Genomic DNA, 26,978 nt, shown 5'->3' on the forward strand with positions numbered 1-26,978 from the left:
TTAAAAAATAGATACTTTATAAAAACTTATTTTAAATGTTGAGTATTTATCTACTTAAAAATAAGTTTTCTTATACATTAAAGAGTATATAATATTTAAATATATAGAAAAATTATTGAGTACCTATTTTTAAATACTAGAGTATTTTTTGCACATATGAAAAGTCAAGAGTATTTATATGTTTAAAAGAAAGTGTCCTTTTATAAATAAATGGAAGTGTATTTTTGATTAATTTATTATATAAATAAATTAATAATATTTTTATAATATTAATATGAACATTAAAAAAAATTTACAGTAATAATTATACCAATTTAACATTTTTAAAATTTATAAATCAGAAATAACAATTATAACTTACTTTTTGAATTTATTTCCCACGGTTTTCCATTGAAGTCTATGAGCGTGTTTGTCCTTTATTTATTTTGGCAGCCTCAGCATATACAGCCCGCGGAACAAGAAAAGAAGGTACAGAAAGTGAAGTAAGAGGAAGATTTGAAAGGAAAAGGCAATAGAGCCAAGGTAAGGAACATATTTAGTAATTTTACAGTTATTAAATTACAATATTGGAGATTTAAAAACTTAATTAAAAATAATGATAGGAAACAAATATTAATTTCACTATTTTATTTGATTTAAAAAACATGAAAAAATTAAACATATTTTTCATTTATTTTTCAAAGTAAGTTTTAATTTTTAAACAAAATATAAATATTTTATTTACATATATTAACATTTAATTACAGTTGAATGTAAAAAAGTAGTCCGCCATAAATAGAGAAGCACGCGATGACGTAAGGACGTGTGCGTCGACGTAATACGCCATTTTGCAGAGCATCGGAGGAGGAAGCAGCAGGAAGCTGATCTGCGTCCAGGTAGGAAATATTTTCAGTTGATATTATAGATTAAACCTTTTTAAGGGATACATATATAGTAAGGAAAGAATAAGGGGAGGTTGCTGGAAAACTAATAGATGTTTTAAAAGTTGTTAAACATGTCCACATTAATGTCATTAATACATGCCTATGTCGGGTCGCTGAAAGTAAGTTAGTTATTGAAAAAAAGTATGTAACTCTTTCTAAATAAAAAGTTACGGTTTAGACAGTTGATTTCTTTGTTTCCGAAGATAAAGATGTACTGTCGATCTTCATTTCTTGGAAAAAAAATTGTGCGTAATTTAATATTTTGTAAATCTTATTTTGAAATACAAATGAAAATTCAGCTGCAATGTGTATTAAGGAATATGGTTTAATTTCTATTTTATAGTTCGGATTGAGTTTTGGTGATTGGTTTTGACGGAATTGAAATTGGATTTTTTCGATAATTTGAAAAATGGCGTACCGATAATGATAAATGGTTCGAATACTATGGAACTGTAAAATATTTAAACATTGGTTTAGTTTTGATGAAATGAAGATTTGTATGAAAAAAATCGAAAAAACCCGACTTATTAATTTGAAAAAAATTTTGAAAAAAAATTTTTTTATGCCAATTGAATTATTGTATTTACTATAATTTTTAGCAAAGCAGGAAAGTAAGCAAAATCATTGTTTTAAAAAGAAAGAATGTTAGAAAGATTTTCAAGGTAGTCTATAGCCACACACAACGAAAACTGTTGTAGAATTGCAAATAGTCTCTCAGACATTTCCCTTGTTTTGACTGTTACTCGTGGGTTTAGACTACCTGCGAGTGTTTGTGCTAATCTCATTTCTTGGAAACTTTGCTCCTTCTTCAAAGTTTCCAAAAATGAGTAGAAGTTCGGATGTGGTTTTCCAATTGTATGATTGAAGGAGTTATGCCACCCCTCAATGGCATTGTTTGTTTTGGCCTCTCCCTCTAAACAACTCGTGTAGCAGTTCCACCACTCCACATGGAATCGTGGCTTCCTCCTGCGACCCGATCTGCTTAGGTGTCCAATCCATGTGTCCTCAAAATAATTTAGAATGGGTGCCAATTTTTCCTCGTTACTCGTATAATAAAGAGATTCTATAATTGCAGTGTAGTACTCGTCCACACTTTCGGGAGGAACAAAACAAAGTGCAGTTAATTTTTTTAGTTCAAACTGTAATTTGCTATCCCGAGAATATTCTGCAACTAAGGATGTTTTTTGTAGTTTACGCCAAAATGCCTGCGAAAAATGGAAAAAACATCCCTGAATTTGGGTATCCGTGTACGTTTTGGTGATCACATTGATCATGCTCAATTCGAAATCGATTATTATTTTTCGAGGACTTGCAGATGTTTTGCTTTTAATCACTGATAAAAGTTCAGTGTATGTTGCAGAAGTCTTATCAGGTAGCAAACTATACACTAAGGGAATTACACTATTGTTAATCTTAGCATGTATAGTGTAAATTTGAGTGAAAGGATGGGGTGTACTTTTAAACGTCCCATCCATCATCCAAATTTCACTACTTTCTAACTTAGCAAGGTTACGGGGGCTACTAAAAATTAAAATACGTTTCTGAGGGTTTTCGTTGTCATGCAGAAGGAAAGGTTCATCAGAAAAAGAAATAGAAAGATCATGAGGAATTCTAATGTCAGAGAATGTATGTGGTGTAGACAATTGAATATTACTTGCCTGCTTTTGTCTCTGAATAATTCTTCTCAAATTGGGTATTATAGGCATGTTGCTAGCAACATGACTGGGGACATGCTGTGCAACCTCCCTTAAAATGGATCCTGTAGAATCATTGGAGGTGCTTGCAATAGCTTTCATCTCATTAATTGTCTCTCTGATTTCTACATCCATTGCAGAGGCAGAGTGGTTATGTTCTGTGGTTTTCACAACCAAATTATCAACAGTAACCGCTCTGCCACTGCAATGGGTAGTGTAGTATTGCACGCATCTCCAATGATTTCTAGTTAAACTTATTCTTTCCTTACTATATATGTATCCACCGTGGTTTAACAGATTTTTGCCCTTCCTGGATTTAACGTAGTTGGCTGCTCCAAGGCTAGACATTATCTGAAAAAAGGAGAAAAGATAAAACATTTAGCTTGATATTTATTAATATTTGTATACAAAACATAACATGTACTCAATCCTTTATTTTGCCTACTGATGCATCTTCATGGAGTAAGAATAGTATATTGTTACCTCTACACTATCCAACACTTACCCTACTGCTGCACCTTCCTGGAGTTAGAATAGTAAATTGATACCCCTACACTATCCCACACTTTCCCTACTGATGCACCTTCCTGGAGTTAGAATAGTAAATTAATACCCCTACACTATCCAACACTTACCCTACTGCAGCACCTTCCTGGAGTTAGAATAGTAAAATGATACCCCTACACTATCCCACACTTTCCCTACTGATTCACCTTCCTGGAGTTAGAATAGTAAATTGTTACTCCTACACTATCCAACACTTTCCCTACTGCAGCACCTTCCTGGAGTTAGAATAGTAAATTGTTACCCCTACACTATCCAACACTTTCCCCACTGATGCACCTTCCTGGAGTTAGAATAGTAAATTGTTACCCCTACACTATCCCACACTTTCCCTACTGATGCACCTTACTGGAGTTAGAATAGTAAATTGTTACCCCTACACTATCCAACACATTCCCTACTGCAGCACCTTCCTGGAGTTAGAATAGTAAATTGTTACCCATACAATATCCAACACTTTCCCTACTGATTCACCTTCCTGGAGTTAGAATAGTAAATTGATACCCCTACACTATCCCACAGTTTCCCTACTGATGCACCTTCCTGCAGTTAGAATAGTAAATTGTTACCCCTACACTATCCAAAACTTTCCCTACTGCAGCACCTTCCTGGAGTTAGAATAGTAAATTGTTACCCCTACACTATCCAACACTTTCCCCACTGATGCACCTTCCTGGAGTTAGAATAGTAAATTGTTACCCCTACACTATCCCACACTTACCCTACTGCTGCATCTTCCTGGAGTTAGAATAGTAAATTAATACCCCTACACTATCCAACACTTACCCTACTGCAGCACCTTCCTGGAGTTAGAATAGTAAATTGATACCCCTACACTATCCCACACTTTCCCTACTGATTCACCTTCCTGGAGTTAGAATAGTAAATTGTTACTCCTACACTATCCAACACTTTCCCTACTGCAGCACCTTCCTGGAGTTAGAATAGTAAATTGTTACCCCTACACTATCCAACACTTTCCCCACTGATGCACCTTCCTGGAGTTAGAATAGTAAATTGGTACCCCTACACTATCCCACACTTTCCCTACTGATGCACCTTACTGGAGTTAGAATAGTAAATTGTTACCCCTACACTATCCAACACATTCCCTACTGCAGCACCTTCCTGGAGTTAGAATAGTAAATTGTTACCCCTACACTATCCCACACTTTCCCAACTGATTCACCTTCCTGGAGTTAGAATAGTAAATTGTTACTCCTACACTATCCAACACTTACCCTACTGCTGCACCTTCCTGGAGTTAGAATAGTAATTTGATACCCCTACACTATCCAACACTTTCCCTACTGATGCACCTTCCTGGAGTTAGAATAGTAAATTAATACCCCTACACTATCCAACACTTTCACCACTGCAGCTCCTTCATGGAGTTAGAATATTAAATTAATACCCCAACACTATCCCACACTTTCCCTACTGATGCACCTTACTGGAGTTAGAATAGTAAATTGTAACCCCTACACTATCCAACACATTCCCTACTGCAGCACCTTCCTGGAGTTAGAATAGTAAATTGTTACCCCTACACTATCCCACACTTTCCCTACTGATTCACCTTCCTGGAGTTAGAATAGTAAATTGTTAATCCTACACTATCCAACACTTACCCTACTGCTGCACCTTCCTGGAGTTAGAATAGTAATTTGATACCCCTACACTATCCAACACTTTCCCTACTGATGCACCTTCCTGGAGTTAGAATAGTAAATTAATACCCCTACACTATCCAACACTTTCACCACTGCAGCTCCTTCATGGAGTTAGAATATTAAATTAATACCCCAACACTATCCCACACTTTCCCTACTGCAGCACCTTCATGGAGTTAGAATAGTTAAATGATACCCCTACACTATCCCACACTTTCCCTAGTGATGTACCTTCCTGGAGTTAGAATAGTAAATTAATACCCCTACACTATCCAACACTTACCCTACTGTTGCACCCCCTGGAGTTAGAATAGTAAATTAATACCCCTACACTATCCAACACTTACCCTACTGCTGCACCTTTCAGATTTTGGAAAAGTAAATTGTTATCTCTACAGCATGGTACATTTTAAAAATTGTTGCAACTTACAATGTTTGTATAAATTACCTTTTTTTCCGAATTGGTTTTCTGGCAGACTCCTGTTCAGTGGTATTGCTGAGTCGGTTTGTGTAGACACTTTTGAGGTGATTTGTTGGGGAATGGATAAATAAATGTCTGGAAAAGTGAAAAATGAAAACATTTTAAAACAGAACGATGTTGAGAAATTTGTTTTGTAATATTATTCATCAAAAAATTGCACATGTGATATAAGTTGCTGCTCATAACTATTTCAGTAATGAAAAATACATTCTTTAGACATGAAATATAAATCTAAAATTTGAAAATGAAATCATAATTACATTGATTATTTCTTTGAAATTTAGCTATGTGATAGTTAGTCAAATATTTTGAAGGTAAAGAATCCGTGCTCTAAAAAAATACCTTGCTTTTGAGAATTTGCTTTTGTCGATGAGGTGGTAGAGGATGTTTTCCTTTGTTGGCTCAAATTTTTAGTTGTGAGAAAAAAAATCTTTTCTGTTCTGGAAAAAAGGCGAAAAAAAGATAATTAACGGTGGGTAGAAATGTAGTACTTGAGTTTTTTTAAAATTAAACAGACATACAATATAACTAGTACTACATGATACTGTCCTAATTAAAACACATTACTGTAGTAGAAATATAGATATGTACCCCTACCCTACACAAAAATATCACTGATGGTGCTCTTTCCTACAGAAGAAATTGAATATTGTTTCTCAAAACTATCCATTAGTTTTCAAATTAGGTACGATACAGGAGGAATAATTGCAAAAGAAAGGATTTCTAATGTATCGTTATAATAAAATGGGTTATAATAAAATGGGAAAGAAAACATACCTTTTCTAGTAGGTATTTTGTTATCGTGCCTTTATCCTGATGTTTGCTGGAGGTTAAAAGGTTTTTTTGAAAAGATGTTCACTGTGGGAGAAAAAAAAAAAATTGTTCCTTTGTCAACGTTGGTTATAAAAAGAAAATTTGGATTTTTATGCGGTGTGATTGAGTATTAAAAAAACACCATTGGCATACATGACTTTATGAAATTTTTCTTAAGAAATTTTACAAGTAAAACCATGCCACAAAAATAACATTTACCTAAACAATTGAGTTTGTCAGTCGTTTACGTGGTGGGGATGTCGAAATAGGTTCAGCTGCTGTGGAATGTAAAAATCTTCCGATTTTCTGGTTGAGGAAAATAAATAACTTGTTTTAATTTTGAGTTTTATTTTATTGATATTATATTTGAAACAGTTCATTTATTAAGTTTTTATTATTAAGTGAAAAAATATTTTTTGTGGTTTAAGAAAATATATTTTTCTATAAACTATCGTTTACATATATATTAATAACTTACTAGTACTTGCTCTGTTGTGAATTCCGTGCTCTCTCTGAGGAGGTCGCAGTGCAGGTGACAGAGGGTCAGCTTATTACGTCTGCTCTCTCTGCTAGTTGATAATCAACTGAGTGCAAAATGGTGTCTCACTTGTATTTATAAGTTTTACTGTGTGTCACTATTAATTTTTTTAAAAACTGCGTTCGTTGTGTTTTTTTTAATGCTTTGTTTTACTGTGGAAAATGTTATTTTAAAAATGCTTTTAAAGAAATATTGTTTTCATTCATTTGCCCCGTTTTGGCATCCATTTTGGAACATGTCTTTTGGTATTGTTTACATAGAAACTGTGGTAGGACAAGTTTTATAAGTGAGATGGTTAAAATGGCGCCTATGTGTATGTGTGTTATGTTTCCGTTAGTTTACTTACTTTGCGATCTTTTCATGTTAAAAATGTGTATGTACTGTAATTTATTTTTTTATTATTATTTAAAAAGTTACAAATGTCTTAAAACGGGTTTTTATGTGGAATTTTGAGTATTGATTTTATTACTCGAGTATTAATTTTAATACCCGAGTATTAATTTGTTTCTGTGTTTTGGTCGATTTACGTACAGTTCTTCTCCACGTTTTAATACACTTCCCCACCCTAAAACCCCTAATTTCCCTGCATCCCGTGCCAGATTTTATTGAACTTTTTATTTTTTTTAAAAAAAACGCGTTGTAATGGTATGCGTTGTAATATACTTCGTTGTAACAGCACTTTTCAGTATTGTAATAGGTTTGGCGTTGTAACAGAATTCGTTGTAAAGTAATGCGTTGTAATAGCAATTGCGTTGTAAAAAATGCGTTGTAAAGGTATGCGTTGTAATAGCATGCGTTGTAACGTCATACATTCCTTGGCAGTGGCGCGCTTTTCAAATAAAGGCTGCATAACCTAAAACTCCCAGTGAAGGTCTCCATCTATGCACTGAGTACTGATACAAGGAATGTTTACACCCTAAGTAAATATCCCTTTGTTGTCTCCTCTTTCTCATCCCTCCCGCTGCCCGCCTTTCTACAACCCATTCATCCCTCAAAGCCTGTCCATGTTGAAATAGGCCTAGAACACATGAGAGACACACCAGTTACTCCCCGGACGTGCGTGCGCACACACCCCCCCACAAATACATACACAGGATACACACTAATACGCCCAATTATGCCCCAACACACTTACCTGCCAAACTCACACACATGATGTAAAGTCACACTAACACCTACTTCACACACCAAACATGTGCACTTGGACCCCAGTGCTCTCACAAGGTATGAGGTGTCTGCCTCGGATCTTTGTCTTTGTGCAACTGGGGGTAACAGGATGTGTCCCACTAGGTACATCTTCAAATACTCACAGAAAACTATCTGATAAATCTGCAAAATTGGTGAATAGGACATGACCAAAATACTCAGATGAAAAGCTACGAATGAAACATTTTCAGCCCCTACCTAAGTAGGCAGATGGAAAATGCAGGGAGCGTGTGTTGTATCCCTATCCTTGAACTCTACAGGGAGAGGTTTATGTAGGAACACAAATTGGTATATATGTTTCGGAGCCTATGTTTTTTGCAAAGCATAGTTTTTACAGTCTGGATTTCCACATGCTGTTTAAGTGTATCAAGCTAGCCCACAGCAGAGAGAGAGGGAGAAATAAAAAGCACAGAAGCAGATGAGCAAAGGATCAGAACGACCTAGAGACTGCAAAAGACAGTACTGACCTACAGTCGAAACAGGCCTGGCCACAGAGGCATCTGGGACAGACCTGACCTTCAGAAGACTGAAGGTGAAAGTGAAAAAAGAAAATGACCCAGATGAGGTGCCAGACTTCGAACATTTCCAATGCAGCCTGTGAGTTCAGGAAGTGCCTTCTGCTCAAACCAAGCCAGTGGTAGTGTTGGGTGGGTTTGCGACCGCGAAGGGGGTGCTCACGTGGGTAGCATACAGTAACCTGCAGCAGATCCAACACTGAAGCAACCGTTCACTTTTGCTCAGCGGAGGAGGGGTGGCGGGAAGGTGAGGGTGTTGGTGGTGGAAATAACAATCTTTGTGGTGAACCGCCTCCCACCCTAGAAGTGAGCACCTGCTCCTTTCTCTTCGTGGGGTGCCCTGAATCTCTCAGCACCGTGCACTGCCAGCGGTGCACATGCCCATGCTGTAACAAATCTACAGATGATTTGAGGAAGTTTTCACTAAGTTGTCTACAGCCCTTCTATCATAAACTCTATGCCTGACCGCTCTTTTTCCGTATTGCTATTTTATGGATGTAAACCGAGCCCAAGCTCCCATTAAGCTCTCTGGGTTTCCCATTAAGAGCTGTAGGACGTTACTCAGCACCCCTTTTACCCTCACTCATCCTGAGAAATACATTTCAAAGCTTAGAAAGGGGTAGAGATGAGAACAGTGATGAATGGATGTCAAGAGAGGTTGTCAAGGGAATACACAATTGCTGGGTTGCTCATTTCGTACATCTGATACACAGTTTCCAAGTGGTCTGAATTTTGATAGAGACCTAAGCACAGGTAAGAAAAGACCAATTCATCCAGAATCACATCAATAGGAGAGAATGGCATTTCACACTCGGTCTTCTGGGCCTGTACCTAACGACTGTCATTAATCACTTAGATTAGCTTGAGAAAGTGGGTTTTCCTTGAAACGCGCATTGGCTGTGTTTGTTGGATGAATATTCAAGTAAACAATTCTAATGAAACGAAACCTATGGATTGCTGATGTTCTATAGATAAGGATTTAATCAGTATACAATTGGATGTTAAGTGCTAATTTCCTCTTACAATATAAACAAAGTTTAGATGAACCTCCTATTGAGGACATACAAAACTTTGTAAGACACCAAGGCACTTGATCACCACCCCGGCCTCTTGAAACTCATTACTGAACCCTGCTCTACACAATGTTTAAAATGCCATTAACATGTTTTTAACCTCTAATCCCCTGCCCAATCAGAGCAGCTGGTCACTGGATCAAGCTTATTAGTAAAGGCAGCTGCTTGTGGTGTGGATGTGACTGTCAGACGTTTCCCTAACACTATAAACAAAAACAGAAAACAAAAAAAAGATTCAAGATCAAGAAAAACAAAGACAACAAGCATGATCAAGTGGTACTTCTAGATTGAAAAATTGATTGCAGAACCAGGAACCTTTGTTAACAGGTGTGTCATTATTCCTAAGGGAACATGAACGGTGTTTTACATCCCAGTTCTGTAATTGGTTTGCAATACTGAAAAGACCATATGCCTCCAACAGGGTCAGAGGTTGCTGGAGATGAGTGGTGATCTGGTCATAAAAATTGGGTAATCTTGATTTTCTTCCCAAGAATTTAAGGTCTTTTCTTACTAGCTTGTTCAGTCATATTCCCTCCCTCGCCTCTTTGTTTTATGCAGCATTACACACAAGATCAGGGGGCCATCTGCACAAAACTGATGAAGCCGAAAACTAAACAAGGAACAAGGTCTGCAGAGCAAGAGTTGGCAAAAGGTGAGACAGGAGACCCTGCCATGAAATGGGGTGCCAGGTGAGACCTTTCTGCACCATGATCCTTGAGGTGTGTGAGCGATGGGCCAATGGGCTAAGAGTGATGTGTGCATAAGAGACAACTGCCAGTCACCAGCACTCCCAATCATCTGCCACTAAAGCTACCAACATTTCAACTAATACTCTTACCTATTCTCCAGATATCCACCACCATTTACTGGCCTAACCCACTTTTGTCCACCAGCCTCCCTTGCCACCTCCCACTATTTGCCAAAATCAGTCACAATCATCTTCTACATCATTTACAACACTCCATCACCATTTACCACCCTCATACACCACTCAAAATCATGATTCCCTGCCATGTTCCACTGTCTGCCACGATCGTGCCCCTTCACCACCATTTAAAACCCTCATTGACTTTTCAAAACCAGCATTCATTGCCATCTTTCACCATCTACTACCCTCATTTCCAACCATCTTCCATGATGGATCAAGAACCCCAACATCCTTCACCGTTTGTTGAACCTCACCCCGTACAGCTACCCTCCTCTATGACTCTAATCTTCTCTTTTTAATGTTTGTTCTACAGCCGGCTGGTTGTTGACCATCGAGCAGGTTACGATGCAAGACCGCATTGGAGAAGGAGAGTTTGGAGGTATGTAACCATCGATACATCGTGTGCATTTAAAGAGCGCTCTGCTGGTTTACTTATTCCACTCTCCTGGTGGGGCAGAGTGCCTGCTCTCAGCTCAATGTTGTTAAAGTGTGTGTGAGCACCTCAGTAAGACAGTAGAAGCTGGGAAATCTCAAGCTTTACAGCAAAGCTCATGGAGTTAGCACCAGTCTCAAGTTCCTGCACCACACACTGTCAGGGGATTACTGGTGTATAACAATAATGGTATGAAACCTGGTTCCCTACCACCTTTACCTGGTTCCCTTTCCACCTAAACGTCTCTTCAACCATTGGAAGGGTCAAGTCTCCTTTACTCCATTGACCCACCATTGGTGCTCCAAGGAGGTGTCAGGTCCTGAGCTCTGGCTTTCAGTGGTGGGTGGCTGGTGGCCCAGCGAGTCAGGGATTGACACAGTCTGTGGATGTATAGACTTCAGTCTCACAGCACGATTCAGCATATCTACGTCTCATTAGTTCTTTACAGGTATGGATTCTTGATTCTGCAAACCTCGGCCTTTGCTGTTGCATCTACTTATAGCCTGCTAAGGGGTGCGTGGCCTTGTGTCTATCGGCATAGATTTGTTACCTTGCCATTCCTTCGGGTGACGAGGAGTTGCACAACCCATGGTTGTTGGATTTCACAGGGCTCAGACACTACAAAGAGATCACTCTTCTCCAAAGACAACCCACGTTTATTCATGTTCTCTTCTTCGAAATGCTGCCCTTGTACTGTAGCCCTTATAGATACTGCTAATCACAGCTAATAGACAGACCTTAACGAAGGCAGGTGAGTTTGGCCGATTTTAGTAAATCCAACTCTCATGGCGTTGGGCCAGGCTACTTAGTGCTTTTGAGGTGTCTGGGCTCCAAAAGCGCCCCACACTGGATATCTGCTCTGTATCGCAGGCAAAACTTGTAACTGTTTGCTGGCTCGCGTGGGGTCTGGCAACACGCAGGTGGCAAGACCTTACCTTTGGATTTGGTAACTCAACATCAAGCCAGTCCACAGAGAGGTTCTGATTCTTTCAAGAGAGTCGAAGAGCACCCAATGTCTCTCGACTTAACAGGCTAAAGACAGTGCACTCAAGGCAAGGGGCTGTAGACATGCTGGTCAGAGATTGCAAAGTTATTTGGAGTAGAAACTTAACAGCCTCTCTTTTGGAAGCTGGCAGCATCCCTGCTCTGACTTTGAAGTTCCAACCATTTTTTTTTTAAGATTGAGATCACAAACAATATGTAGGGCGCTTCTTTGCCTTCCTCCCTCCCAACCCTTGTTCCAAATATGGACAATGGTAGTCCCAAGGGTTGGACTTGGTGAGAGTCCGTGCACCTCAGAACCTAGGGTTGCCATCTGATGGCTTTGCTCTCCTCCTCATAAATGGGCAGTCTGAAGTGATGGGCTGGCTAGCTTGAGAGGGGAATGGTGGCTTCTGGGACATGACACTTCTGTGGATTGTGGCTGCAGTTTTGGGTCCACGTCATAGGGACAAACAAGGGGTCTCTCTTAATTGAAGGACCACACTTCTGTTGACACATTAACATGCAAGCACACTTAAGGTGAAGGGAATCTTGGTAATTAACTTTTTTTCTCATCACAGAATGCCATATTGGGAAATATTGATTTTAATCCGTTACTAGCCTCAGTCTTCAAGCCGGATCTCACATCTACTGTACCATCCTCAATTTACCCTAAGCAGTGACATGACACTGCCATGCACAGGATCTCCCATGATCCATTGCGGTCGAAAGCAATAAAGAAAAACAAAAGAAAGTTTTAGACATTCAGCTATGGGAATTTGCTTCTTACATATACCACTAAAGTTCAGTGGACAAGCACTTGACCAATGATTCATCAATGAAAATCCACCCTTCGCTTCCTGGTACCTCCGGCGCCATTATCCAAGTCCCAAACGGAGGGCAGGTGCGATGTACAATCCATACGGTACCAGTAATGTCCTCATGGTGACACATCTCGAGTTGGTGGATTGTGCAGATACTCTTGAATTGTGTAAAACTGTCCTGATCGATAGTGTGCACATTTGCAACAAACGACTACAACGGAGTCAGCACATTCAGAGGGACTGTTGACGGATCACACCAAGTCTGCAGGACACCATGAGTTTAGTCCTGGGATATCATTAGAGAACCTAATGCCTCCTCGGACTGTGAGCCTTGGTACACATCTTTTGTAACAAATGACCTAGCAAGCTTGCGAACTATTTGACAGCACGCTGTACGTTTGTCCACAAACCTAAGAGCCAAACCGTAGAGACTTACTGACACAGATGTCCCAAGATTGACTGCTGGGCATATCGAACTACTCTCGGTTTTAAAATAAAGTATGGAGATTTGAAAATATTTCACCCTTTTAAGATTTGAATAATACGTAGAAAACTGTGGACCGGCTAAGACCACTATCTCATTGGTCAAACAGGACTTATACGAAGAACTTTAAGGGGTCGATTTTTAAATCTTACTGTCCTGAAGATGGTCTTGCTAAGAAATCTATAAAAGACCGAAACGTCGACTGTCACACTGTTTTCCGGCAAATTAATTTAATCCCTTTGGAAAAAGTGTTTGATTAACTTGAATGTGAAGGCATGAATAATTGAGTGTTTTCCTTTCACTATATCAACAAATGTTGTTATTATCAGTACCCTTACTTGAACTTTGGATATAAACTTATTTTTTACATATACACCCGTTCGTTTTCCTTCTTCTTCTGTTTCATTTGACTAATGCTTAAATGTGGTGATTTATCTACATCACTCTGATGTACAATCTGAAAACTAAGCTACCTAAATAATAATAAGAAGTAAACCATAACTAAACGTATAGGTATATAATCAACCTATATTTAATTCATTTTTTGAAATCACAAGAATTAAAACATCGAAAAAATCCCTTGAAGGCACCTTTACTGTATATGGTTGTGGCAGGAGAGGAGTACATGAAAGGCCCTGGGGAGACCCCAGCTCATATTGATTCAAATGCACATTTAATGCCCCTGGTTAAATACGACACAGCAAGATGGAAGGAGTGCTGAAACCTTTCAACCACTCACCCCCAGTCAAGAGATCTGGGTTGAATCCATCATTCTTTTGCTCACTATGCCATCCCAAGAAGGTCTCTTTCAGAAGCCAGGCTTTTGCAGTCAGCATTGGAGATGCTGAATGTGTCTTCCTACCCACATTAAGACACTGAAGCAAACATGTTTGTCCTGAAACTTTCAGTCATAAAGTAGCAGTATTCCTTTAAATGGAAGCAGCTGCATCTGTTTTTGGGATCATTTCCTCTCTGATCTCCATGGCTACATATTCATCCTACCTAGAGTTTGGAAAATCAAAGACCTTTACTTCTGAATAATTGGTGCAATCCATTAGCAAAGTAAGTAAAAGCATAACGGACACACACACACATACACACGCCCCCCGGTCACTCAATAGTTGTTAAGGGACATGAGGAATGGATGTTGCTCCGCAGTTGGCCCCCATGGGCGCCTTCCTGAGTGTGCCTGTGTTTTGCTATTACAAACCCTAGAAGACTGCACTGGCATGAAGTCGCTGTGGTGAGATAAGGCAGGATTTGTGATGCGCCTCTCTTCTTTCCCTTTCCACAGCCGTGTTCGGGGGCGAGTACATGGGGCAGAAGGTAGCCGTGAAGAACATAAAGTGTGATGTCACCGCGCAGGCCTTCCTCGCAGAGACAGCCGTCATGACGTAAGTGAGCCTAGCTGGTCCCATTTGTATACCCTCTTTGTGCCAGAGGTGTGCGTGTGTGTCTCCAATGTCTCCCAGTGCTCCTATGTATAGATGTTACCTTGCTGTAGAAGTTGTGGTTAGTGCAAGCGAGTATGTGTGTGTGGCACTGTGGTTGTCGCAGTGGTGTGTATGAATTTGCTGAATGCTTGCTCTATGTAAACAGATGTTTTCTAATAAAAGGTGAACACCTCTTATTCTAAAATCCACCTGTATATTCTTCCTTGCTTGCTACATTTCAAGTGTTTTTGCTATGGGTGTATTTAGTGTGTGTGACCCAAGAGGTGGCACTGAGGTCCACTGAAGACTGTGGGGACTGTGGCTCCTAAGCTACAGTGCTGCAGTCCCAGACAAAATCATATTGAAACTGTGTAAACAGATTCAAAGCACTCTCTTTCTGCACCCATCAGTCGGCATTGCGCTGCAGACCCACGTCCACACCGAGGTCAGTGCGTTCTCAACTTGACGTAACTTTCTAATCAAGACCCACGTGATGAAGGGGTTCACCACCGAAATGCACCTGGGCAACAGCTTTAAATCATTCTGGAAGTATTTGTTTACAAATAGAAATAAGCGAATAAAACCAAATGAGTCGGGTTACCTAAGACTATAAAAACTGTATGAATTAATTACCACTGCAAGGTGGATGTGAGAAGTTAGCCTGGTATATGCTGACCACTAATTAAAGTGGGCACCTTGTACCAGTCCAAACAACCCTTATTGATGATTAGGTTAAAGACAATCTTTATTGAAAGCTATCCTAGAGGTAGCTATGTAGAGCAGCCTTCAGGCTAAGTTTCGAAGGGATGTAAAGCAGCTTGTTTTACCAGATTAGAATCTCCTGAATGACCAAATGAAAGGTGTTCCACACAAGGTATATATAAAATATATGTATTTATTACTAAACAGTCTCTACTAACCTCTTTATGAGATTAGAGAACCAAGCACACAATATTAAATCACTAGAACAACAGTAAATAGCACAATACACAGCGGGCTCCAGGGTTTTGTGCTATTTACTGTACCATATACTAAGAAAGTGGTATAACAACCATGACTTGACTAGACACAGTGCCTAGAGCACGTAGAATCGCTGGGTCCCCAAGGAACCACCCAAAGTAGTGACAAAGGGAACCCACGGAGGACGGGTGCAGTGTGTGAACACAGGCGCGAGCTCCGTACAACTCTATGGGAAAGTCGCGGTTGGAATTTTAAAGATTAAGGACACTTTGGAGAGGACTTTAAGCAAACCCTTTCAAACATAGAAGGTTCTAAAGCCAGCACCCTTGTGAGTACCGAGGTACCCGTGTTACCTATCCCAGAGGAGCCAGGTGTATAGGGGTCAAGTGATGTCGGGAACCTTCGTCCTTTTCAATGGCTTGTTGCGAAAAAGTACTGCTGCCGGGAAGATGAAAAGTGTCCGGTGTGATCCAAGCCTGGATCGGAGATGAGAAGAACCTGAAAGCAGAGGGGACAGAGTCTGGGTCACTTCACAGTGACCAGGGGCACGACTGACGAATGCCCACCAATGTCGGGTGTTTCAGGTGAGAAGAGGTGAAGCTTGACTCTGCAGCCACGGGGACCAGGAGATATCGACGATGACCAAAGTCCGGAGGTGAGCTGGGCCACGAAGGATGTCGAGTGCTGGGAGGTCAGTGTCCATGTTGAACATCAACAAGCCTTGGCAACTGCAACACACGCGGGCAGAGGAAAGATGCTTCGGTGAGGACCAGCAAGGTCCTGGGGACTCTCCAAGCTATGGAGAGTCAGGGCACGTCTGGAGCAACCAGGAAAGCCCATGGAAAGTCAAAGTTACCTTCACAGGGACCCACAGGCCAACGGACCAGGGATCGCGAAAGGACCTCGAGCTGAATCACAAAATACCAGCCCACGGAACATTCCTGGAGTGTAGGCCGGAAATCGTCAGTGGAAATACTGCTCGGGGTCAGGATTACAAGTAGCCCAAAGCACAGCCTCAGGGATCACCAAAAAGCATATGCTGCTGCAAAAGAACGTGGCGCACAGGGGTTCGGGTTGCACGGTCCCCACAAGGGATACGGGCCTCAGAATTGCTGAGAGCACAGATCAACCTCAGAGACCTCGGGAACCCACCTCCTGTGTTGCAGAAATCTTCGGAGTCCTTAGGAGCTCGGGAGATGCAAACCGGTCAGATGCGTTTAGGTGCCTGTCTTGCAGGGGAGTAACTCCTTTACTCCAAGGAAGATTCTTCAGTCATCCAGCGTCGTGCAGATCGTCGAAGTACTTGGTTTCTGTAGCAGAGTTTAGTCCAGGTAAAATCTAAAGTCCTGTAGTCAGGGGTTCCTACTTTATACCCAAGGAAGGGGTGGGACAAACTCTGGGGACCCACCTATGAGAGGGTAAGGACAGAGGGGTGGCTACACCCGTGTCCTTTGTCCAGTTTCGCGCCAGAGCAGGAGCAAATGGCTCCTGCAACCGGTTTGAGCTGGACTATGCACATGGACACCAAATGAGTCCCCAGTGCAGACATCAAAGCACTCTCAGAGTGCACCCACCCTGCCCCAATACACTAAATCCTGTCTGGGAAGTGGTCACACCTCCCTGTGATAGGAAACCTATTGTCAAGCCTTCCCCTGCTCGAGCTTGGCTCCGCAGCAGGAGGGCAGACTCGTGTCTCTGGCTGGCGGCATCAATTTTGTGCTGCCCAGGGCGAGAAAGCTGGTACCGGGTAGCCCGGTATGTCACATTTGGCCCTCTGGGAGGGTGGAATCATACCTCCCCCGCCAGTTACTGGCGGGGAGGTATGATTCCAAGGTGTTTGACACCAAACACGACATGTTTCTATGCAGCCGTTTTAAAGTTAGCATTTACCGCAAGGTTATGATGAACTTAAGTATATATGGTTGGTTGCATCACAAACAACCCCGGAAAATAGGTTCCGAAGGCTGCAGAGGGGCTCTGCTCATGCAGGTGCACCCTCTCACATAAAACCCAGCACCCTGCCTTCAGGACTGATAAGGCCTGTCATAGGGGTGACTGATAGGTTTATATGTGCAGTGATATAGAATAGATATAGTGAAGCTATATCTAAGTAAAGGGGGCTAGACCACCTTACACAGGCTGTTGTAGTAGACCTGTGGTGTCATTTTGAATGGTCTCCCAAGGGTAGCATAATACATGCTGCAGCCCCTGGGAGGCCCCTGGGGTACCTATGCCCTGGGTACATAGTATACCATATACTAGGGACTCATAAGGGTACCCCAGAATCCAATCTGGAGTGTACCTAAAGTACATGCAATACCAATTTAGGGAGAAAGCAGATAGACTGGGGTCCTGATTAGCAAGATCCCAGTCAGACTAAGTCGAAAACCAGCAAAACACCAGGAAAAAAGTGGGGGTAACCATGCAGTCAGACTCCACCTTCCTGCAGTGGACTAATAGCTTTGCAACAAGAGACGCAGCTAATTCATTTGTGCTTTTGAATCATACAGAGAGGGCAAGCAGAAGGGTTCAAATCCTCTGTGCATGCAAAAGGGGAGAAGCATCTTATTTATTGATGAACTAAAAGTGTGTATTCGATTAAAACCTCAAATGATGAAAGAAGCCCATGTTACTGAGCACACAGCTGTGTGTTAGGAGTGTTGGGTTTGAACCTTGAAGAAGTGCCATCCTTCTCCCTTCTGGCCTCTCTTTCATAAGGAGATCAATTTTCCCCTGTAACATAATTTGATCTGGGTTTTTTTCATCTACAGGAAAGTGCAACACAAAAACCTGGTGCGACTACTGGGCGTGATCCTGCACAACGGGCTGTACATTGTGATGGAATACATGAGCAAGGTGAGAGCGGCGGGCCGTGGCGCTGGGCGCAAGGGGAGGGTATGGATGGGACACCAAGGCTGGAGTAAGTGAGAGTTGGTGCAAGAGAGGTTGTAGGGGTACTAAGCCTCTTTGAGTATGTAATAGAGTCGCTGCTATACTGGGCATGCAAGTGTAGAATAGAGATGCTGTCTGAGGAAGCAAGGGCTGGGTGTCTGTCTATTAAGACATCTTCACAGAGCTGAGCCACTGAGAGTAAAAGAGACCTTTGTAGACCTTTGTATTTGAGATTCTAAGATCTGAGCAGATGTGTGTGAGGGTATTACAGAGATCTCAGCTGAACTGGTTGAATGGAGGTATAACAGGGATCACAGCAGACCTCAGTGTCTGAGTGTATTAGACGAATCTGAACAGACGTGGGTGTCTGACAGAATAAGAGATCTCAGCAGAACTGGACGTTTGAGGGTACAAGCGGGATCTTCACAGAACAGAGTATCTGAGGATGTATTAGGGGATCCTAGCAGAACTCTGTATCTAAGGGCATAAGAGAGATATTAGCAGAATCAGGGGTTGCAGTATCTAAGAGTGATGTTAGCAGCACTGGGTGTTGCAGTATATAAGAGGGATTTTAGTGTTAGATTCCATTTCAGAGTATGAGAGTCCTCTTAGCATAACTGAATGTTGCACTCTATAAGATGGATTTTGGCATAAACTGGGCGTTCAGGGGTATAAGAGGGATCTTAGCATAACTGGGTGCTTCAGAGTATATGAGGGATCTTAGCCGAACTGGGTGTTTCAGAGTATAAGAGGGATCATAGCAGATATGGCTGTTGAGGGTATAATAGGTACCTACGCATACCTGGGTGTTTGAGAGTATGAAAGCTATCTTAGCAGAACCGGTTGTTGCAGGTATATAAGAAGGATCATAGCAGAACCGGGTCTTGCAGAATATAATAGGGACTTTAGCAGAACTGGGTGTTGTCGTGCATAGGCCTAACTCTTATAAGAGAGGTCTTAGCATAATTCAGTGTTACAGAGTGTAAGAGGGATCGTGGCAGGGTATAGGAGGGATCTTAGCATAACTGGGTTCCCTCAGAGCATAGGAGGATCTTAACAGAAGTGGGTGTTTCAGATTATAAGAGTGATCTTAGAAGTTATGGGAGATTGAGGGTATAAGAGAGTTCTTAGCATCACCATTGTTTCAGGTGATATGGGGCATCTTATCAGAACTGGGTGTTCGAGGTATAAGAGGGTACTTAGCGGAAGTGGGTGTTGCTGTATATAAGAGAGGTCTTATCAGACTGGATATCACAGGGTAAGATAGGGGTTCCTAGCAGAACTCTGAGGGCGTAAGATGGATCAGAAGAACAAGGTACCTGAGGGTGTTAGACAGATCTGAGCAGATATTTGCCTCTGATAGCATAAGAGGGATCTTAACACAACTAGGTATTTAAGGAAGTATGACCCTTTGAATGCAATAAGTGTGTGAACATGTTAGAGAGATCCTGTCTGAGCGTGTAAGGGAAATTTGAGAAAATTAAGCATCTGTGAGAGAGATTTCAGCTGGGCATCCAAGGGTACGCCAGACCCCGGTAGATCTGACCATCTGAGGTTGTAAACGACATCTAGCCAGACCTGGATATGTGACGGTCAGAGAGCATAGCTCAGGTGGGAGTGTGAGGGAGACCCATGGAGGGCAGAGTGGCACTGTCAAAGGAATCTTCGAATGAAGCAGTTCCTGGCACCCGGGTATTCACTCAAGATCTACCTGAAATGAGCTGCAAATGTCTTCCAAATCTGCCTGATGGGACAGGAGTGACTCAAGACTCCCTGGAGTGGGTCCAGATGCTGAGAATGACACAGATCCTTTTGTCCCACAAGAGAACTGAAGCACCTTGGTGGAGAAGTGTGGCTCAATGATTAGAGCGGCAGACCCTGATGCAGAGGTCTAGCCCGGGACCAGGGTTCAATTCCCCGCCTCGGCGGTTCTTGGGCTCAAAATTCCACGGACCTGATAATTCTCGCCTCTGTGCCTATTCCAATCATGGAGTCCCACTCTGTAACTCTGGGCAATAGCTTGCTTAATCTCCACAACGGCCCCCACAACGCTAAGGATGCCTGGCCTCCACCTTGGGGGTGCCCAGGAGTGGACGCCTCACAGGGAAAGCCAGGATGGGTTCCACAGCGGTATTCGTACAAGCGCCTTGAGACCCTTGCGGGTGAGTAGTGCGCTATACAAGTATCAATTTACATTTACCTTTTATAAATCTTAACAGTAAAAATACAAGAATTGACATTATGGCTAGTCTACTGCACACTCACCAGCAAGAACCAAGCCACACATGCTCACAGTAATGCATGCTGCAGAATGTGGCGTACCCAGAAAATGAAGTTTGCATAGACGGCACTTATCAGCGGACATCACCTGAGGCCCCGGCCCACACTGTCACCCTAAGGTACTAATATGGCCCTCTCTCCTCCATTTCTAACTCCTAATTTTTTTGATTCTTGCATCACTCGCAGGGAAACCTGGTGAACTTCCTACGAACTCGCGGGCGCTCTGTGATTCACAACAGGCAGCTCCTGGAGTTTTCACTGTGAGTATTTTCTTTTTTTCAGCTCTCTTGAGAAGTCTCCTCTCCTCTTGTCTTCAATCTCATCTCTGCACACTTAAAATAATCAAAAGTTTTAATGCATCACACTTTCAGCCATTTTATAGCACTGCTTATGTGTGTGATGCACTGACTCTAGAGTGTTCAGTTCAAACGGGTACAACCGACTATATGATTGGTGGGGTTTATGGCATGTCTGAAGAGCCGTGCAGTGTGCAAAGACTGGCCTGTCCACCAGAACTTCTTGGACCAAGAGATCATGGAAAGGTAATTTTGTGTTGCCATGGAGCATAGAATAACTGTCATTTCAGGACTGATCCTCTCCTGCCTTGATCATGACAACTCACTTTACTTGGGCAGTCCAATAGCACTCATAAAAAAAACTCCAAGTTATCCAGAATGTGGCTGCTCGAATACTGTTAGGTATTTCTAAAATGCAATCAGCTAGTGCAGGTCTCAGATCTCTTCATTGGCTGCTCATTAACTGTAGAGTACAATTCAGGGCACTCTGCATCACACATCGGGCAAAATATAATGGGGACCCACAGGTCCTGCAGCAGTTGATTAGTCCCCACTTGGCCAATATAGCTCTGAGGTCCAATAATTGGGGCCTTCTTACTGTCCTCAGAGTTAGAAGAGCTAGAAGTGGAGGCCGTGCCTTCTCTTTTCTTGTTTCCAAACTCTGGAATTCGTTGCCTATCAACTTCAGATTGGACGTAAATTCCCTGAGCTTTAGAAAGAAATTAAAAACCCAACTTTTCCCCTAGTCCCTTTAGGTACCCATACTCTAGCTAGTCCAGACAGCGCCGGGAAGCCCTGCGCCTTATAAATCAGGCGAATGGAATAGAATTTTTAGAATCACTGCTTAATGTAGTTACCATAACGAGGGATCGGTAGCTGAGATGATACAAGACATGTGGCGCCACTTGCTGGTCACACATTTGTGTTTGACCTCAGCAGGGCAAGATGCTGGAAAGTCTTGGGCGGGTCAAGAAAATCTTAGAAGCCAAGGTCCAGTGAGGGAAGCAAGGTGGAGTTGAGAGAAGAAGAGGCCAAACTCCCTGTCCGGCATGTATGGAGGCAGTGGCCACCTATGTGCAGTGTTTATGAGATGAGAATTAGTTTAATTCCCCGATTAAAATACCGCCATCAGAAGCCCCAATTGCAAGATAATTATGTGAAGATGTTCTAGGGAAATACCTTAATAATCCTGCTGTCGTGTAAACATCACGACTGACTGGTTTTCTTTAACTTTGCATTTTTGTTCAGTGTCTTCCTGTGACACCCAACGAAAGTGCAGGAATTTATAGATTTACAGATAGAGCTGAAGGTAGTATAATTTCAAGTATAGATAGATATTGATTCTCCAAAATTCCAGGAGCAGCAAAAGTGAAATCCCACACCCTATATTGGCTCTCACGATTGATCACTTGTCCCACTCTCAGACAGTCAACAACCTCCTGTTTTCTGGTGAACATGGCTCTTACTGCCAACTTTACTCTATGTTCCTGCCTAGGTCTCAAGAAACTCTGAGACCAGGGGTGGTAAGGGCATTGCTACTGGTACCTGCAGTGTCCTGCTGGTCATGTCATGTAGCTGTCCCTCTCTAGGGGCTGTGCTTACACCCACCACCCCACACCCAACCCTCACAGGCATCACCAGTGAGGAGACCGAGGCAATAAAAGGGGCTGGTTGCACAAGCTTAAGATCAGTTATGACTCCAAAGTAATTGTGTATTGTCATTACTAATTTAGTATGTGATCATAGGGCCCGTAACATTACAGCACCCAATGGCTTCCAAGGGTTAACAGCTGTTATTCCGTCTACCCCAGTTCATGTCCATGAACTCAACATGGCCGAGCCAGAACTGAGCGTATGGGCGTCTCCTGTCCACAAAACTAGGACAGCCAGAAACGTGTGTTGCTGGTGGACATGACGAACATCTACCACGCAAGCTTGACAGAAGCTTTTGTGGGGCGCAAGTCCCAAACGTTATTTGGGGCCATTTTCTGATCATATTGCAACGCCTAGTGATGGTTGAGATCACCTGTCTTATTGAGACTGCATCACAAAAGAGGCTAAAAGCCCAGTGTAAAGTCTAGCGGGCAGTGGGTGGTCACACAGGGTGATGAGGGATATTACATCCCCCACCCTGACAATCTACAGCCTGCCAAACGGATAGGTCACCCTCAGCCCGGTAGTGATCTCTGTACTTGCGGAGTAGGCGGTTCCTCTTAGGTACAAAATGTTTGGTGTACATGCACCCTCTGCTTTGACCACATCCAACCACTAGGTTTTCCATGGCAGTGACAAACAGAAAAGGACATTAGAACGTTAGCCCTAAATAGGTCGGCCCATGTGATGCCCTTACCCAACACTCGGTCAGGTTGTAGCTGTAAGCGGTCTGTCGTCGTAGCCAAAGGGGCAACGACGACGGAAATCTTGCAGTCGAGCTGACTTTAAATAAGGCGGGTGGACCGAGAGTTTGGCGTACAGGGTTCTACCAGAGCCGTACTGGCTGTTAAGGAAATCTGGTAATGCCTGAAGGGCTGGTCTGACAGGTCAGTGCGTGGGCCGGTTTTGTGAGTCTCTTTTATGGCACGGTGGGACGGTTTTTACTGTTGATTTCCCTGATATTACCACAATTATTTCCTGCATCAACCACAAATACATACCGTCTCCCATAAAACACTTATACAGCCTTTCTGTTCAAAACTGCCCTGATTTGCAAATGTGAGCCACTTTTTTTTTAGCTACATGATTCGCTAATGGGGGCCGCTTTTATTTGGTGTCCGGGCCTATTTTCTGTCCAATTTCTACCCAGGATACTCCATCACGTTTGTGACGGAGCGCCTTTCCACCAAACTATAAGTGGAGCCCTAAGTGTCCTTTTTGGGTATATAAACACTGTTAGAAGGGGGCAAAGCAGGACCCTGAAAAAAAGCAGAGCTTGGCCTGCTAGAGCCTGGGTGGCTGAGAAAAATATCCAATAATGGCAATATTTTTGACAGCTATCTTACACCATACCACTGTCTACCCCTTTATAGAACATCCTTCCGATCTTTTTCCAGTGTGTATCGTACCACTCGATGCTCCCTCGTCTTGGCTTTGGCCAGTCCTAGAGCTCACTCCCCAGCCATGCCTGTTTTTTATGGTTTTCTCCCTTGCCTGCAGTTTAGCATCCAGTGTATTATATCTTTCGCGAATGTCTACAATAGCTGAACAATGATACTCATAATATTCTCCAACATTCTTCTTCTCCGCATCCTGCTTTGGCTTGGCCTCTACTATGTGTGGACTCTTCCTTGAAGTAACATCGCCGAAGGGATGGACTATCTGGAGTCCAAGAAGCTGGTGCACCGAGACCTGGCGGCGCGCAACATTCTCATCTCGGAGGACAATGTGGCAAAAGTTAGCGATTTTGGAATGGCCAGAGTGGACACGAAGCAGCAGGATAGCGCCGTACTGCCAGTGAAGTGGACTGCGCCTGAGGCTTTGAAGCATAATGTGAGTAAGGATAAGGGGGGAAACATGAGGGGGAGCATGTAAGAAGAGTTGGTGGATTCAAGATAGGGTGCAGCAGCTGGCAGACTGTGATGAGGTGCAACAGGTAGAAGTTGTGCTTGTTATGTGCCAGGCAGGAGTCTGCAATGAGATTCACAAGCTAGGTTGTGATTGTAGTGCAGCATTTGACGGGCTGCGATGAGGTTGTGATGCAGCAGGTGCCAGACAGTGGGTATTGTGAAGCAGCTGGCAGGCTTTTGTGGATGGCCTACGGTCCATCTGGATGATGGAGGATATTACCTCCGCCATCCTGAGAGTACTCCACCCACCAAATTTAGAGATGAACCCCGGCCTGGTGTACAGTTGCCGTCAATTTTAATGGCTGCACATCAACCTACTGACTTTTTTCCCCCAAAAGCGAATGTTTGTTTTTGAAAAACAAAAAACCAATGACCCCCACAGTCTGGGATTTTCCTCCCAGAGGGTGTGGTGGGTCATTGTTGGTTTTCTCCTGTCCATCACCACCAGGTTTTTCCTGGCGGTTACAGACCGGAAGAAAGAAAAGGCATTACACTGTCAACCCGAAATAGGCGGATGTGTAATGTTCTTTCCCAGACGACTGCTACTCCGTTGGGCCGCCGAAGGAAGTATTCCATCGATGGAACCTATGGGGGCTCCGGAATACTTAAGGTTCTGATGATTGTGGCGATGCTTCAGCAAATTGAATCACAGATTAGCATGCAGATGAAGCAAACCGAAACTGATGTGCAGCAGGAAGTGACCTCTGGTCAGGATGTGCCATAGATAACTAGTGACTGTGTTCCTGGGATGCAGCCGGTGACACACTATGGTTAGGTTACAGTTAGAGAATTCTTAAAGTGTAGACGGTGGCACACTATGGGCAGCAAGCAATATGTCAGTGTCTGACACTTGCTACATCCTAACTACTGTTATTATGTAGTAAGTGACAAGGTGCGCTTCCTATGCATGAGGTAGCAGACTGTGGTTGAGAAGACACATGTGACAGACTGATCTTAGCATGCAACGAGTGGCAAAGTGTGGGTGGGACGCAGGATGTAGTAGTGATCTTAGAATGTGATGGCAGGCTGTGGGTATCATGCAGTATGTGACAGAGTGGTTTTAACATGCAGCAGATGACAGACTGTGGTGCATAAGTAGCATGTGACAGACTGATTTCTACAAACAGCAGTTGACAGACAGTGGGCACGATTTGACAGAGTGATAATAGGATGCAGCAGGTGTCAGGCTGTGGTGGGGATGCAGCACCTAGCAGAGTGTACGTAGAATGCACCACATGGATGACAAAGACAACAGAATTTGGCCAGGATGCAGGAGGGGTTGGCTGGAGGAGATGCCACAAGAAGTCGGCTGTCAAGAAATGCAGCCGTTTGGCAGTGCACAAGGTGGCAGGGTGTTCTTTGGATGCACAGGGAATACTGTGGTTAGTATGCATGATGTGAGGGCATGCTCAGAATGCTGGAAGTGGTAGATAATGGTTCTGAATGCAAATGCCATTTGTGAGAAGTTGCAAAGAGAACTATTGATGGACAGAATGCAGAACAATGTCATACATTCACCCCAGTACAGAGATCTGGGCCTAGATCCATCGTTATTTTGCTCACCATGCCGTTCCAGTTTGGACCCAGCCATATGCAAATCAGTCTTGATCCTGTGCCCAATGGGTACAGTTCAGCCCGAACTGCCAAGCCAGGTCCTCCTTGGACTGGAAACAAGCATCCTAGGACCGGTTTCGGGGTTTCACCCCTCTTCAGCCAGGATAGCTTGATTCCAGTGGCATGGAGAGCACGGGACTCACGTCTGTGGAGAAGTTGGCCTGGTAAATGCTGTCCACTAATTAAAGTGGGCACTTTGCACCAGTCCAAACAACCCTTATGGTGATTTAAGAGGTCAAAGATAACCTTAGAAAGCTATTCAAGTGGTAGCTGTGGAGAGCAGCCTTCAGGCTTAGTCTTGAAGGAATGTTAAGCAGCTTGTTTTAACAGAATGCAACATTATAGTATTGGTTAAATGAAAGGAGAACCACACAGTAGTTATAAAAATATGTATTTATTAATATAACACTACCTAGTATGACACAGTATCTCCTACACGGAGATAATCACTAAGCACACAATACTTAAGCACAGAAATGACCGTAAATAGCACTAATACACAGTGGGCCCCAGGTGGGGGTGGGGGGGACCAAACCATAGACTAAGAAAGTGGTATAAGAACCACGACTTGAGTCAAGACAGTGTTGAGGGGACGTAGAATTGCTGGGACCCCAAGGAACCACCCAAGATGAGTTGATGGGGACCCCACGGAGTGCGTGTGCAGTGTGGGAACACAACCACGTGCTCCATACAAGTCTATAGGGAAGTCGTGGTTAAAGTTTTAGAGTTTAAGGACCCTTCCCAGTGGACTTCGAAGAAACCCAGTGGAAGACAGAAGTTTGGAGAGCCACCCCACCCGTGGATACCGAG

The 26,978-nt window shown here is 42.8% G+C and overlaps 1 protein-coding gene and 1 long non-coding RNA gene across 2 annotated transcripts in view; one reads left to right on the forward strand and one right to left on the reverse strand.

The window, feature by feature from the left end:
* LOC146772425 (uncharacterized) overlaps positions 1–26,978 on the reverse strand; it is a 442,975-nt gene that overhangs the window by 293,506 nt on the left and 122,491 nt on the right. The gene's annotated exons all lie outside the window — the stretch shown is intronic.
* The window catches only part of MATK (megakaryocyte-associated tyrosine kinase), a 108,117-nt gene that overhangs the window by 67,212 nt on the left and 13,927 nt on the right, over positions 1–26,978 (forward strand). The window contains exons 6-11 of the mRNA XM_085637556.1: positions 10,039–10,132; positions 10,722–10,787; positions 14,425–14,524; positions 18,295–18,379; positions 20,882–20,955; positions 24,282–24,477. Of these exons, the coding sequence (XP_085493682.1) occupies positions 10,039–10,132; positions 10,722–10,787; positions 14,425–14,524; positions 18,295–18,379; positions 20,882–20,955; positions 24,282–24,477 (615 nt within the window). The remainder of the gene's footprint in view (positions 1–10,038; positions 10,133–10,721; positions 10,788–14,424; positions 14,525–18,294; positions 18,380–20,881; positions 20,956–24,281; positions 24,478–26,978) is intronic.

Source organism: Triturus cristatus, chromosome 12 (assembly GCF_964204655.1).
Source record: "Triturus cristatus chromosome 12, aTriCri1.1, whole genome shotgun sequence".
Lineage (NCBI taxonomy): Eukaryota > Metazoa > Chordata > Amphibia > Caudata > Salamandridae > Triturus > Triturus cristatus.